This window comes from Panicum virgatum, chromosome 1N (assembly GCF_016808335.1).
Source record: "Panicum virgatum strain AP13 chromosome 1N, P.virgatum_v5, whole genome shotgun sequence".
Lineage (NCBI taxonomy): Eukaryota > Viridiplantae > Streptophyta > Magnoliopsida > Poales > Poaceae > Panicum > Panicum virgatum.
Genome location: NC_053145.1, coordinates 29,910,703 through 29,924,247, shown reverse-complemented (window position 1 = coordinate 29,924,247; position 13,545 = coordinate 29,910,703). Strand labels below are relative to the sequence as shown.

Below are 13,545 nucleotides of genomic sequence, written 5' to 3'. Positions count from 1 at the left end.
GCTGTTGCCAGGGAAGGCATTGGTTAATTGTGTAAGCAAGGTTATGAACAAAATGAAAATGGATATTCAATTGCTAAACAGACTAACTTGGCTTGTTTTCTCCTTTGTTGTGATGAAAACAGATAGTGTATGACTAGTTTTGATCTGCCACAGAATCTCATGCAAAATCCAGAGTCACTTTTAAGACGAGTTCGACCTCATGTTGTACCTCCACAGCTTATACTCTCGGCATCGGAACCCGTCTTTATTGCGCCATCCACTTCCAACTCCATGGCTCAGAAGACTCTCCATGATTACTCTGTTCCTTCTGCTATTAATGTCCCTATCAGAACAGAGGTCAGCACTGGGGGAGAGAATTTTGAGATCAAGACGGGCCTAAATACGATGGTGCAGGCTAGCCCTTTCTGTGGCAAGGCCAGTAAGGATGCCAGCGCTCACCTCCAGCAATTCCTGGAGCTTTGAAGTACTTTTGTTATCAAGGGAGTATCGCAAGATGCTATTCGGCTCTGATTGTTTCTGTTTTCTCTTCTGGGAGAGTGAAGCAGTGGTTCTATGCAAACAGGAGTGCAGTGAATACTTGGGATAATTGCACCAAGGCGTTCATCGCGAAGTTCTTCCCGACGGGCAAAACAAATGCCCTCCTTGGAACGATTTCGAGTTTTCAGCAAGCGTCTAATGAGACCATTCCTGAAGCTTGGGAGCGGCTTTAGGAGTACATCCTAGTGTGTCCGCACCATGGGATGGATGATTAATATTACAAAGTTTCTAAAAACGGGCTGACTTAGACAACTCGTGACCATGTAGACGCTGTTATTGGTTGAGCTTTCTTCTCACTGACCCCTGAAAGAGCTACAACTTTAGTTGAGAAGATGGTTTCCAACCAAGGTTGGAGCGATGATCGACTCCAATCACGCAGCGAGGCATGCACACAGTCAAGGAAACAGACATGCTTGCTATGAAGATTGATCTCCTCCTCAAGAAATTTGAGGTCCATCCACAAAACAAGGCTCAAATGCAGACACTTCAAACCTTAGATGCTCGCATGACATGCGAGGTCTGTGGAAATACTGAACATTCTGGCAATGATTGCCTAGAAACCCGGGAGGAGGTAATGTTTATCAACAATAATGGATTTCGTCCACAAGGAGGTCATGAGTGGAACAACCACGTCCATTATATCAAGGTGGCAACAGAAATTCAAATCTCAGTCCTAACCAGCCTGCATTGAGGGATTTATTCTATGGTCAGGAAAAGATCAATGATACAATTCAGAAGAAACTGATCGCTAATGACAAGTCCCTGGAGACCATTCAGGCCAAGTTGGATGGATTCTCCACTGCTTTCAAGAATCAGCTGAGCTTCAACAAGGCGTTTGAAACTCAATTGGCTCAGCTGGCTGCTGCCCTACCTAATGCTGTCGAAACCGTCAACGCGGTGACCACAAGGGGAGGGAAAACCACTCGTGATCCACCTTATCCTAGCACCGACAACAATAAGAAAGCAGATGATACGGCGGAAAAGACACCTGAGGAAGATTCCGAAAAGGTGCACAATGGGAAGACGACACCGCATGAATTCTATGATACTCAAGTATTGTCGTTTCCTGTGAGGCTAAAGAAGCCGACAACGAATGAGCAATTCCACCGCTTAGTGGAGGTAATCCAGCAAGTGAACATCAATTTTCCCTTGATGGATGCGATGCAAGTTCTAACCTATGTTCGCTATCTCAAGGACATAATCAACAACAAGTGGCCATTACCGACTACAGGAGTGGTCAAGCTCACCGAGGCGTGCAGTGGTACCATACTGCATCAATTACCCGAGAAGAAGAAGGATTCAGGATGTCCCACCATCAAATGTTCGATTGGGACACATAACTTCGACAAGGCCTTATGTGATCTAGGTGTTAGTGTTATAGTGTCATGCCCAAGGCAGTATTCGATCGACTCAACTACTCGGTGTTGGCACCAACATCGATGCAGTTACAATTGGCAGACTCAATAGTACGACACCATGAGGGCATTGCTGAGGATATTCCAATGAGGGTACGGGATTGCTTCATCCCCGTTGACTTCATGGTGCTCGATATGGATGACCAGAAGGATACGACTCTCATTCTAGGACAACCATTCCTCAATGCAGCAAATGCTTACATTGATGTTGGAGCCAGAGAGATCTGACTTCATGTCAATGGGAAGGAGGAAAATTTTGACTTTCAGCCCCAAAAGGAACAATGTTTGATGATCCGAGTCAAATTTAGACCAAATCCTCAGAAGATTAAGGAAGTCGAAGTGACACCTTCCAACAAAGACAACCTCATCTCTTTTGTGAAGACATTCATGAAAGGTGAACAAGGGAAGTAAAAAAGGCCAAGATGGAAAGGTAAGTCCAAGGTCGCAAAGACTGATCTGTGCCACCTGCAACATTAAAGAAAACAAAGAAGGTTTGGCGCAAGAAGAAGACGTCATCATTCACTACTACTTATCCAGGTATGGATGAATCAACCTCTAACCAGAATGGAGAAAAGGTCTTGCTCATCGGACCCTAAACTAAGAGCTAGCTCGAGGGTGGTCCCCCAGGTCAAATTATCCTTTACCGCTATTTCTTAGTTATAATAAATTAGAAAAATAAAATTTATTTCCCTTATCATATTTCCCTTTTGTCATATGCTTGCAGAATGTTTGAACCTCTCTAGAGTTGAAAGGATGAAAAATTGTCCTTTTCTGCTTAGTTTGTCCGTCTAATTTATAGCTTTGAGCTCTCTTGATTTGAGTTTGATGGCTTGACAAACCCCTTGCTAAAAAACTGAAAATCTCATGGGTTGCACATGTTTAATCTATGTCTAAGTTGTTGTGAGTATAGATATGATAATTAGAGCAACATGATCTTTTCTAGGTGATGCTTGAAGTCTGGAGTTTTACAAAAAAAAAGGGGCAAGTTCCTCAATGGTGATAATTACCTACCAGAGCCATATGAATACTTGGTTCAAAAACTTTATACATATGCTACTTGTTATTTCATTGAGTTTTCTCAAATTGTATTGTGTGACTCTAGCAAGAATATATATATATAGCCCATATCCATGCAAAATAAAGGAGAGAGATGGTTCATGACAAGGAATTAGTCATATCACCATTCACTCAAGTCGTTTCACACACATGCACATCTTGATCACAATCATATGATTTGGTTTCTTCTTGGATCCACTCTTTGACTTTACAACATATGAAATGCAAGTATGCCTATTCTTTTACCCTGCCCTTGAGCCTCACAAAATCCCTTTTGTAGGAAAGGAGAAAAGGCAACATTGCCCTGGTGAGGGGATATACACATTGAGTGATTCGAGAGAATCATTTGAGAAACTTTGCCTTGATTTTCAAAATTCTTTTTAAGAAAAATCTCCAGATAGATTGCTAATCTAGGAATTTGTGAATATAGCTATATGCACTATTCTAACTCTCAACAGCTCAAGATGAGGAGAAGGCTAAAAGCCCCATGGGTGAGTATGGGGTAAGGCACAGGTATGTGAGCCAGTTTATTCAAATTTATAGATAAGCTACTTGTTATAAATTCAGACATAACAGGTAAGTATGACTTAGAGTAATTTTCTGACCAACAACCTCATTTGTCCTACTTTGCTCGAGATGAGCAAAGGACAACTTGGGAGATCTTGTTGACGCTTGTTAGAGACCAATTTCAAGCGTCAATTTGATCAAAAAAATCTTAAGAGTTCAAATATTTTACATGCATATTTATCCCAAATAATATCTAAACCCACTATGCTCTTAGAAATTTTATAATGTTGGAAATAGAGCTATAATGCAGGTTGTAAGCACCTATTGATCCAAGGAGAAAACTATTGACCAATCAGAGCATAGAATTCAGGCTCACATGGATCAAAGGGCCTACATTCAGTACAAAACCGATATACCAGAGGTCCAGGCACGTGGAACAATGATCAAGCGACACATGGTGGCCCACCATAGCAAGGGGAGGCTAGTTGGGCCTACCTGGCAGTCGGCCGAGCATGGTGCTTGGCCGAGTGGCTCAGGGCACCACCGCATTACCCCTTCTGCTGGCAGCTTCATAGCAGCTTCCTAAGGTCGGTTCAAGGTGCTCGGGCTGCTGCAACTCGACTGAAGGACCCCTCTTTGCACCCTCTAGAAATATGAGAGGGGGGGTAAGAATAGAGAAACACCTCCAAGTTGAAGCTCAAGCTCAATTCCTCTCTTGTGAAGTTCTAGGCTAGTGGAGCTTAGGTGAAGTAGTTTTCGGGTCCTCGGGTATGCTTTGGAGAATAGGTATGGGTTCGCTACTAGTTTTTCTTTGTAATGCTCGGTCGTTTATTATAGACTTATCTTATAGTTATTTATATTTGCATGATTTATGTCCTGCGATGTCAGATATAGAGTTTATGATTAGTTTGCTTTGTTACAATATGCTTTGCATTGTTAGAGAATTACTTCTACTTAACTTTTACATGCTCCAGTATTCGTATGTTTGCCCTAGTATGATGTTTGTCCATCCGAAGGGTGGGGGCTCCGCGTGGGATACTAGAGTATCACTTATTAATGTAGGCATGATGTCTGGGTTGAATAATTGTTGCTGGATGTCACCATTTCCCACAGTTTGTAGAGGTAGCCTACAAGTGGTGACAGCCCTGTTTAGTGCCATCGTAATCCTCCACATTGGGTTAGGGGGTAGGAGGGTTATAAAATATTGTGATGGCTAAACAGTCATATCTGTCTGCCATTAGCACAGTTCTCTCTTGTATTAGGAATAACTAGATTGAGCCTAATCATGTGCAAAGTATAAAGTGCTAGCAAAACTGTATAAATTCTGCAAGTACATTAGAGACCTGATTGACTAACTTCTACTTAGCTCCTTGCCTCTTTTTACCTTCACCAGAGCTGAGTTCACTTGTGTGTCACACTACATTGCAACTAATATTTATCTTAACCCTGTTTATGCAGTTGAATATTCCATTGCAATTAGTTCATTCTGCCTACCTACACAATTTAGTCGCCGCCTTCCCTGCAGACTATAAATGACACTCTAGAATACTCTCTGGGTAATATGCTGCATGGGTAATTCCGTCCTCTTTCGAAATGATTCATGGTTTATGATAGCTTTGTTTCCAGTAATTGCTCTAAGAGATGTCAAGACATCTCTGGTGTTGTTACCGGATTCAGGCTGGATAACCTATATCTGAAGTAGACGTTACGAAATACCAACACTTGTGCATGCAAATGAAAGAGGTTTTGTCCATAATCTTGTCAAGGATTTCCCTACCTTCGGTTGGAGTTAGGTGTGCAAAAGAACTTCCAGAAGTGAGAATTGAGGTGGTGTGCAGACTCTTTGTTGAGCCCTGCATAAAAGTGTTGAAGTAACAAATAGTCGGTAAAGACAAGTTGGGTCCTCATTGAACCAATAAGGTGAATCAGGCCCAAGCTAAAACAATTGATTCCTTCTCGCTCTTGTGGAAGGTCAAAACTTTCGCTTGTAGAGCGCGAATGCGGGAAATCGGGAAGAATGAGGAACAAAATTTATCCCGAAGTTCGATCCAATTTCCATGCACGCATCCTATGATGTGAGAGTACCATCGCTTCGCATTCTCTATAAGGGAGAACGGAAACAACTTCCATTTAAGAGCTTCGTGTGTCATGTCCGAAATTTTCCGACATGAGCACACTTGCTCAAATTTGCGCAGATGATGATAGGGATTTTCAAAATCCCTTCTTGAAAAGGAATTTTCTTGAACTGAAGCTATAAAGCTTGAGCTGAGTTCATAGCTGGTGGAAAGAATTGGGTCAGAAGGTGGTGGTGGCTCATAGAACAAGCCCGGCACTTCCCCAACTTCTCCTCACTCTCTCTCTCTCTCTCTCTATCTCTCTCTCTCTTCCTACACTCCTAGGCTACCTAAGAACCTAGGGAGAGCTCTCAAGATCCAAATGAATAAGAGAGGTCTTCTGTTGTGCAAGGAACCTGAACCCTGCCTAAAGTGACGTCTAGGACCAATGGGGGAGTACCACGTGCAGCAATTAAGGCGGCGGAGCCGGCCAAGCTCTCCTGGGCTCCAACCCACCCCATCTTCTGCTGGTGGGCAGCATTGTGGGCCCTTAGACCTTTGGCACGTGCCTTGGCTTTTTTCTATGTCAGTTTCCGGCTCTGGTGGTCCCTTTTGATCCATGTGATGACACGTGTCGTCCTCTGATTCATAGAAACTTTGAACCTCGGGTCATGACCTGCCACTTAGCTTCAAATACGGCCTAAATTCACCTGCACACATTTTCAATCCAGCATCTGTGGAATTCATCAATTTTAAACCCTATGCTAGCATTTTTTCCTTTTATTTGTGTGGTTTTTTTGCCGGATTTGACGGTCAAAATGGGTCAAAATAGACCGTCAAATATGATGGCTCTTTGATGATCCCTCTTTTCTTGTCCAATATGTATGATAAAGCCAATACATCGGTTACCTAATCTATTTCTTGATGAAGATCCTCAAGGAACACCATGGGTATTTTCCTCATGTAAAACTGAAACACCATCTTCCCTAGCGGAGTCGTCAAATAGTATGTTGATGCAAAAACATGTCACGCCAAATACTTGAGCACTGAACGTGCACCCGCAGTAGCACTCATAGTTGCGCTGCCGTGGAAACTAGAACTTCTAGTTTTAGAAACCAGAACTTCCAGTTTTGACAGACTAGGTCCGTCGATGAATCCTCGAACACTTGCCTGGGAGGGACCCGTCGAGGCATGCGCACGGCACTTTGCCCTAGGATCAGCCATGGAGACGAGAGACAAACAACACGTAGGGTTGGAAAAGTTTATGGCAAAGATAAAAGGTAAAAAGATAAAAAAAAATGTGTTTTTGATCGATTGGATACCCTTAATCGGCCATGACCTTTATATTTAAAGGAGGGGAGGGCTTGCCCATTAGGAGTTGAAACCCTAATAAATTTAGTGTCAAAATACAACTCCTAACTCGGATTACACAGCGAAAACCGGTCTAACCGCTCCTGCGAACTGGTCTGGCTGGTCTGCCCGGGGTGCGGAACTTCCCGAAGTCATATCTCTCTCATATGGACTCCAAAATTGCTACCATTAAGAAAGACCTTAGATCAGTAGTAGCTCTTCCTGAACTTCCTTAGATCAATAGTAGCACTGCTACCCTTCTTCCGAAGTCATATCTAAGGTCTTTCTTAATATGCGGAACTTCCTTAGATCAGTAGTAGCACTGCTACCCTTCTTCCTCTTCATGACTTGAACAACAAAATTGCAATCCCTCAAGTCACTGCATTACTCAACAATTGCCACAAGATAACAAGCAATCGCCAATCAAAATTGCAAACTGATCATCATTAGTGCTATGTGATCACCTTGAATCGCAGAGGCAAGAGAGAAAAAGAAAGAGCTGAAGAGGAAGACAGCCAGCTACCGCTAGTGTGCCGCATGCACAACTACGGTTGTGTGCCACCGGTTAGGCCTGCTACTGGTGTGCCCAGGGCCGTTGGGTGTGCCACCTGCACAGCCAACCATCGAGCTGCGCCCGGCGCCCGGTCACTGCGCGCGTCATGCCGGTCCTGCCCAGTGCCCACCCCTACGCTTGGCTGCCGTGGTGCTACTGATGCTAGGCTGCCAAGCCACCACACACTCAGCTGCTAGGAACCACTGGCCCGCTACTAGGCCGCTGCGGGCTGCCCCTGTTAGCTGGCCCTTGCCCGCCACCCGCCCACACCCGCCCCTAACCGCCACCGCTAACCGCGCTAGGGTTAGCCGGGTCTGGGGTCGGGACAGATTCAAGATGGGGATGGGAACACGGGGTCAGATCTGAGTTGGGTTGAGGGGGAGCTCTTGGGCCACGCTAACTGGGCGTCAAGGAGGTGGAGTAGTGGGCCATTTGTACTCGAGATGAAAAATAAAATTGGAAGGTCTGTTTTAATTTATCATTTTGTATTTTAAGATACATACATATATTATACACTATGTGTATAAATATTTTTGCCAATATTTTTGGGTATTCAACTGAATACCCATAAATACATGTGGGGCCTGCCGGCTGCCGCTAGCATCTGGGCGCCGCCGCCCATCCACCCGTTCATCCACGTCGGTTGCTTCGCCTCCGCCGCCCCTCAGCCACTCAGCCTCCCGGTCGCTGCAACCGCTCGTCTTCCCCGTCGATATGCAGACAAGCCTCCCCTATCGCGGCAACTGCTCGGCCACAAGCTCGGCACATGTGAGTTCTCCCCCCGTCCTCTCCTAATTTTCTAGTGTTTGTACTCCTCTCCTGATTCCCTGTGCAGCCCTTGCAAATCTCGGACATTATACTCTTCTCCAAGAACCACTCCTTGTTCATCTTTTTGCTTGTTACTCCTTGCCTAGGTCAGCCTCCCAACTTTGTAGTGCATAATGTCTGTGTGCTTTTCTGTCTGGTTCAAAGCCCATACAGATCTAGGAGGCACATAGCAATGGGCATCTGATGCTCACTTTGGCCTTTTGAGAGGACGCCTCATCTACTCTACCTAGAAGTGCCCCCCAAGCAGCCATAGACATTCAATTATATTACCCTGCTAATAATTTTAATTTTTTAATCGAAATTGCTTCATAGCAAGTTTTTAGAATTCAATACTATTTGCCTTTTTGAGTAGCCATTATAATTGTACATACTATCTTGGTTTAGTTAGAAGGCACATAGAGATGCTGTTGACGAAGTCAGGTTGGCTGATTCAGATTGCAGCAGAATTCTTTTATTAGAGGTGTTCTTTGAGGAGCCATACATTAGCATTTTCATGCTTCTGTTTGTTTCTGTTGCCCTCTGCTTATCAGATTTTCTAGACCGGATGGCTTTATATGGATATAGAACAAACACTCATAAGGCAAATTCTTTACAACACATGATGTGCTTCTCGAATAACCAATTGCTGTGATTTGTATATTTGCATTTGGTTCCGACAGGTGCACATAGCAAATGGATCTTTTGAGGGAAGGGATCTTGTTCTTTGTTCATCCCTTCTTAGATTGATTCCGACAGTAACATCTATTTCTATGTCAGTCTTTTCTTTTCTTAATTTTATTCTTTTTGTTTTGCAAGGAAAGCACCTCTTCACACTTCACATTCCACAAAATGAACCGCGCCTGCCAAGCTGCCCAAATCGGCACAGGACCGAGAACAGAGCACGGCCGTCGCTCTTGCCTTTGACACACACATTGCCTTTCAAAATCTGTATATGAACATACATTGTCTTTCGTAATAAATTCAGCAAAAGAGGCTACATGACATGAGAATTTGGTAAATTCCGATTTGAAACAACAAAAAATCACCTTCAGTCAGTAACAAATATCAGTTGCATATCAGTTGTTCAGTTCGGGTTGCATAACATAGCAACGCACAAACAGCAGCCTACTGGTACGAGGATCTGGTGAGCCCTCCTCTCTCCTCCTTGTCGTGCCATGGTTGAGCTCCTGAAAAATGAATGTGTAACTTTTACTCATTGGATGTGCTTGTAGTAGCATACTGAGAACTCTTTGTCACACAATTTAATGAGTAGTACAACTCAATCTGGCAAACAGGAAGTATATCCATGAGCAGTGCTGTTAATCTAAATATGATTAATTAATTAGCCCTTGCTCTATTGATTGATGAATTCTATTTTGGTAGAGCAGTTTAGGTGCTGCATAACGAGTATCTGAAACTTAAAGATAGAAGTATTGTGCATGCATATTTCTAGTTACTTGTGGCCTTTTTTAAACTTGACAGATGGATTCCTATGTCAGTTACTTGTGGCTTTTCGACTAAGGCTTTTACATAGTTTTCAGGAGCAATTATCCTCTATGAGGACTGATAATGGTTGGTCTCATCCCTTGCCGATGTGTGCCACGCTAAGACAAATCTGTTATGCGAGGTTTAGATGGATGATTCTTTTACCAAGTGTAGATGGATGTATTTTAAATCATATTTTCATCTGTTATTGCCATATATGCTGTCCTATTATTCGATCTTGTGGACTAGATCTTGCTGCCCTATGATAAACTGTTGATAATTGGGCAGAATTTTGATTGTCCTAACCATTCTTATTCATTCCTCTTTTTGCTATGATTTGGTCTTCTATTATTGATTTGATTGCAGATGTCTAGGAGATCACACCAGCGAGGGGTTTCCCAAGTGACTGGCTTGTATATGTGCCTGCAATATATATTGTCGACGTGTGTAGTTTTTGAGCTGGCTTCCAAATTTGTGATGCTATTTAACTTGGCATCTATATGCTGGTAGTGATGCAATGTACAATCTGTGTGATGTTAAACTTTGGGATGCAAGTGCCGAGTGAACTAAGAACAGTTTTTGCTGTAAAGAAGTCTTAAAAATGAGGGACGGGAGGCTAACACATTTGCATTTGTTGGTGGGAGTATGGATATATGGATGAATCTGCTATAGATTATCTAGCATATTTGATTATTGGGTACTGAAATTCTCATTTTATTATTTTTATTGAATTTTTCATAATTTTTCTGATCTTTTGAGATATTTTTTATATCATGGATTTCCACCCCTCTGGTTCTCCAAACAGGGATTTGCTAATCCTAGTGGGAAAGGCACCCAGGTAATCGGATTGACAGGGAAATCCTCATGAGGATTACCTTCCCTGGGCATGCTTCCCCCTTCCTCCCAAACTAGTTCTAAGTTTTGAAACTATAGGTCTAATTGGCCTAAGAATAAAAATAAAGGGAAAATTTTTGTTTCAACAACTGACAACAAGATGAGTCGACAAATCTGTTCTATCTCGATTATTACAAACAAATTAAAGAAATATCTGGACAGGAATCTCCTTTGAATACAAGAATTTAATGTTGCAAAATGATCTAGCACCGAAGAATCTTATTAATTTATAATGAAAAGTGCATCTTTTATTTCATCTTTGGTGGCTGTCCTTCAAAAGGAGCGAAGTTTCACAATTGCTTGAGATAGGGATACCTGAAATTTCATTATTTTGTGGGTCAAAGGCAGCATATACAAATTTCCTGATTGCATCATAGCAGGTAACAATTTCCGAAACTAAAGTGTATCAGATCAACAAAAGTATGCCCCAGTGTTGGACTCTAACTTGGGTGGCTTGGTTTTGACAATGGGATCAACAAAAGACTTTAAGTAAGCAGGTATTTTTAAAGTCTTTCTGTCCATAAATGAATAGATGTGGAATTTCTCCAATTAAAACACTGGCACCTAGGCACCATGTATCGTGAATTTGGTGACTGACAAATTTGTATTAAGCGCACAGGCTACTGAAGTACAACTAGAATTCTTCCTTTATTGCTATGCATTCATTGTTTATTTCGTACCTCTGACAAATTAGTTCGATGGAAGGCCGAGCATCTTGACAACTTTTTCTATGGAAGGTCTCTTCTTCTGGTCAATCTCTACGCATTGTAGACCAACGTCGATGCAGGTTTTTACTTGGTTGAGGCCTTCCACGTCTAAATCTGGGTACTCAAACATTATGACATCTTTATTTCTCCAATCTCGGCTCACCTACAAAAGAACTGGGATTATGCTCCCTGGTAATGATGCACCAACAAAATAACAGATTTAAGAATATTGTATTTTCAATCTTCAAATCATCAGATAAAACATCAATTCATCTTACTTCGTCAACAAATTTCCTTGCATGCCTCTCATCAGAGCCGCAATGATTCTTTTCTCTTGTGGCTATCTCAAGTATCATTAGTCCTAAACTATATATGTCGGACTGGGCCGATATTTCACCTTCATGAAGGTACTCCGGAGCCATGTATCCACTGAGCAGCATTAAATATACCAGTTTAATCAGAAATACTCGGCCAGATGAAAATGCAGTTAAAATGTAGTAAATTTACAAGTTGATAGCATTAAAATTGAAGTAGCTTACACTGATCCCACGTCACTTTTTGTATTCATATGGGTTTTTTCTTTACCAAAGAGTCTGGCAAATTCAAAATTCGCAATTTTGGGGACCATGTTATCATCCAACCATATATTTTGTGGGTTCAGATCCAAGTGGATAATGGGCTTAGGCTCCAAGTTGTGTAGATACTGTATGCCGCGGCAGATCCCCTTGACTATATTGAATCGTGTGCCCCAGTCGATGTTACTACTGCTTTCATCTGAAAATGTAAATCAATTAATCATGTACTAAGTAGCGTATATATTGTGAGTCAATTGTATTGAGTAATCCTTATTATGTTATACTACTTGTTCACAAACACTGATGACCTATGGCAAAGTTCTTCACACCTTTTGGGAGCATGTACAAATGTAAAAGTTAGAGGTAGATATAACAGGCGATGTCTTAATAACATAAAAGTATTCTAGTACACAGATAGAAAATATAGAAAGGAAATGCTATGTCGGATATGTGTCATATTGGCAAATCGTATTACATACCAACAAGATTGTCATGAAGGCTTCCCATAGGTAAGTATTCATAGCAGAGTAGAGTTTCAGTGATATCTGTAACAATATATTTTCTGTTGCTTTTCACCGTTTTCCTTCTTCCTTCACGGCAGTATCCAACAACCTTTATTATATTTTCATGTTCATCCTTCATGAAATTCTGGACCTCTTTCTCAAATATTACGTCAGCTGACAGTGGTGAATTTTCTGCAAGTTTCTTCACAGTAATAGCTCCACCATCTTCCCGAATCCCCTGTTTAACCACACAGATACTTTATGTACACCCATTTTGTCATAACTTTTGATAAAGGATGAACCGTTGATGGACAAATCATACCTTATAGAGTGATCCGAATGGACTTTTGCCGATTTCTAGCTCACTGGAGAAATTCTTTGTGATTTTCTTCAAATAGTCAAATGACAGTTCCTTCGGAAGGCTGGGGTTGCTCTCTATGGTTTTTCCTCCTGCCGCCATTTCTGATAATTGAACAAGTTATGGATGCTTAACAACTGAAACAAGTAAGTTGTTGAACAACATAATACAATGATATAGCCAGACGCTGAAACGAGTAAGCATAAGGATGGTCACTCAACTAACATGTCAAAAAAATCAGCTGTGAAAAGAACAAACCTTGACAGGAGGAATCGTCGCTGGGAAGAGAAAACTGGAAGGGGGCTGATGAGGTTCTGAGATGAATGGTTTCCTTTCTGCAGCCTGCAGCGCTGCAGGTGTACAATAAATTAAGCAATCCAATTAAATATCGATAAGTTGACCTGGATCCCAATTTGCTGGCTGAGTCTTTCTATTTTTTTCAGAAGCCAGTAGAGATGCCACTGCGAATATATAATCTATGTAGTATTGTTGACGCATATAGCTAAGGTAGGGGACAGGATCCCAAATAAAATTTAATATCAATAGACAAATGGGTGCCAGCTAGCCGCCCACGAGCCACGCTAATAATGGCCTGGCAGTAGTTGGCAGGGTTTAATTTTTTACTGGAAAAGATTGGCCTTGTTTGGTTGGCCTCTTCTTGGATCTTGTACAAGGGAATCTTGCATATATAGCGGGCTAAATAAAGTCTTTTTGCAAAAGATTTTCACGGATAGATGTAACTTC

At 42.0% G+C, this 13,545-nt stretch overlaps 1 protein-coding gene, 1 long non-coding RNA gene and 1 other non-coding gene across 3 annotated transcripts; 1 reads left to right on the top strand and 2 right to left on the bottom strand.

The window, feature by feature from the left end:
• Positions 1-635: 635 nt before the first annotated feature.
• LOC120657918 lies at positions 636-742 on the bottom strand. The gene has a single exon (XR_005668447.1). It is a non-coding gene; the product is annotated as a small nucleolar RNA R71 (small nucleolar RNA).
• Positions 743-8,075: 7,333 nt separating this feature from the next.
• Positions 8,076-10,470, top strand: LOC120655603. The gene is made up of 2 exons (XR_005667614.1): positions 8,076-8,240; positions 9,096-10,470. It is a non-coding gene; the product is annotated as an uncharacterized LOC120655603 (long non-coding RNA).
• Positions 10,471-10,722: 252 nt separating this feature from the next.
• Positions 10,723-13,286, bottom strand: LOC120655602 (cysteine-rich receptor-like protein kinase 29). The gene is made up of 7 exons (XM_039933499.1): positions 13,060-13,286; positions 12,766-12,905; positions 12,420-12,681; positions 11,905-12,139; positions 11,644-11,794; positions 11,339-11,528; positions 10,723-10,973 (listed from the first exon to the last, which is right to left on the bottom strand). The coding sequence occupies exons 2-6, from the start codon at positions 12,901-12,903 to the stop codon at positions 11,349-11,351; spliced, it is 966 nt and encodes a 321-aa protein (XP_039789433.1). The 5' UTR covers positions 12,904-12,905; positions 13,060-13,286; the 3' UTR covers positions 10,723-10,973; positions 11,339-11,348.
• Between the last annotated feature and the right edge of the window lie 259 nt (positions 13,287-13,545).

Coding starts and splice junctions, on each gene's coding strand:
- LOC120655602 (XM_039933499.1), bottom strand. CDS start 12,903: ATGGCGGCAGGAGGAAAAACCATAGAGAGCAACCCCAGCCTTCCGAAG. Junction 12,682..12,765: donor CATTCGGATCACTCTATAAG/GTATGATTTGTC, acceptor GTGGTTAAACAG/GGGATTCGGGAAGATGGTGG. Junction 11,529..11,643: donor CAAGGAAATTTGTTGACGAA/GTAAGATGAATT, acceptor GTTCTTTTGTAG/GTGAGCCGAGATTGGAGAAA.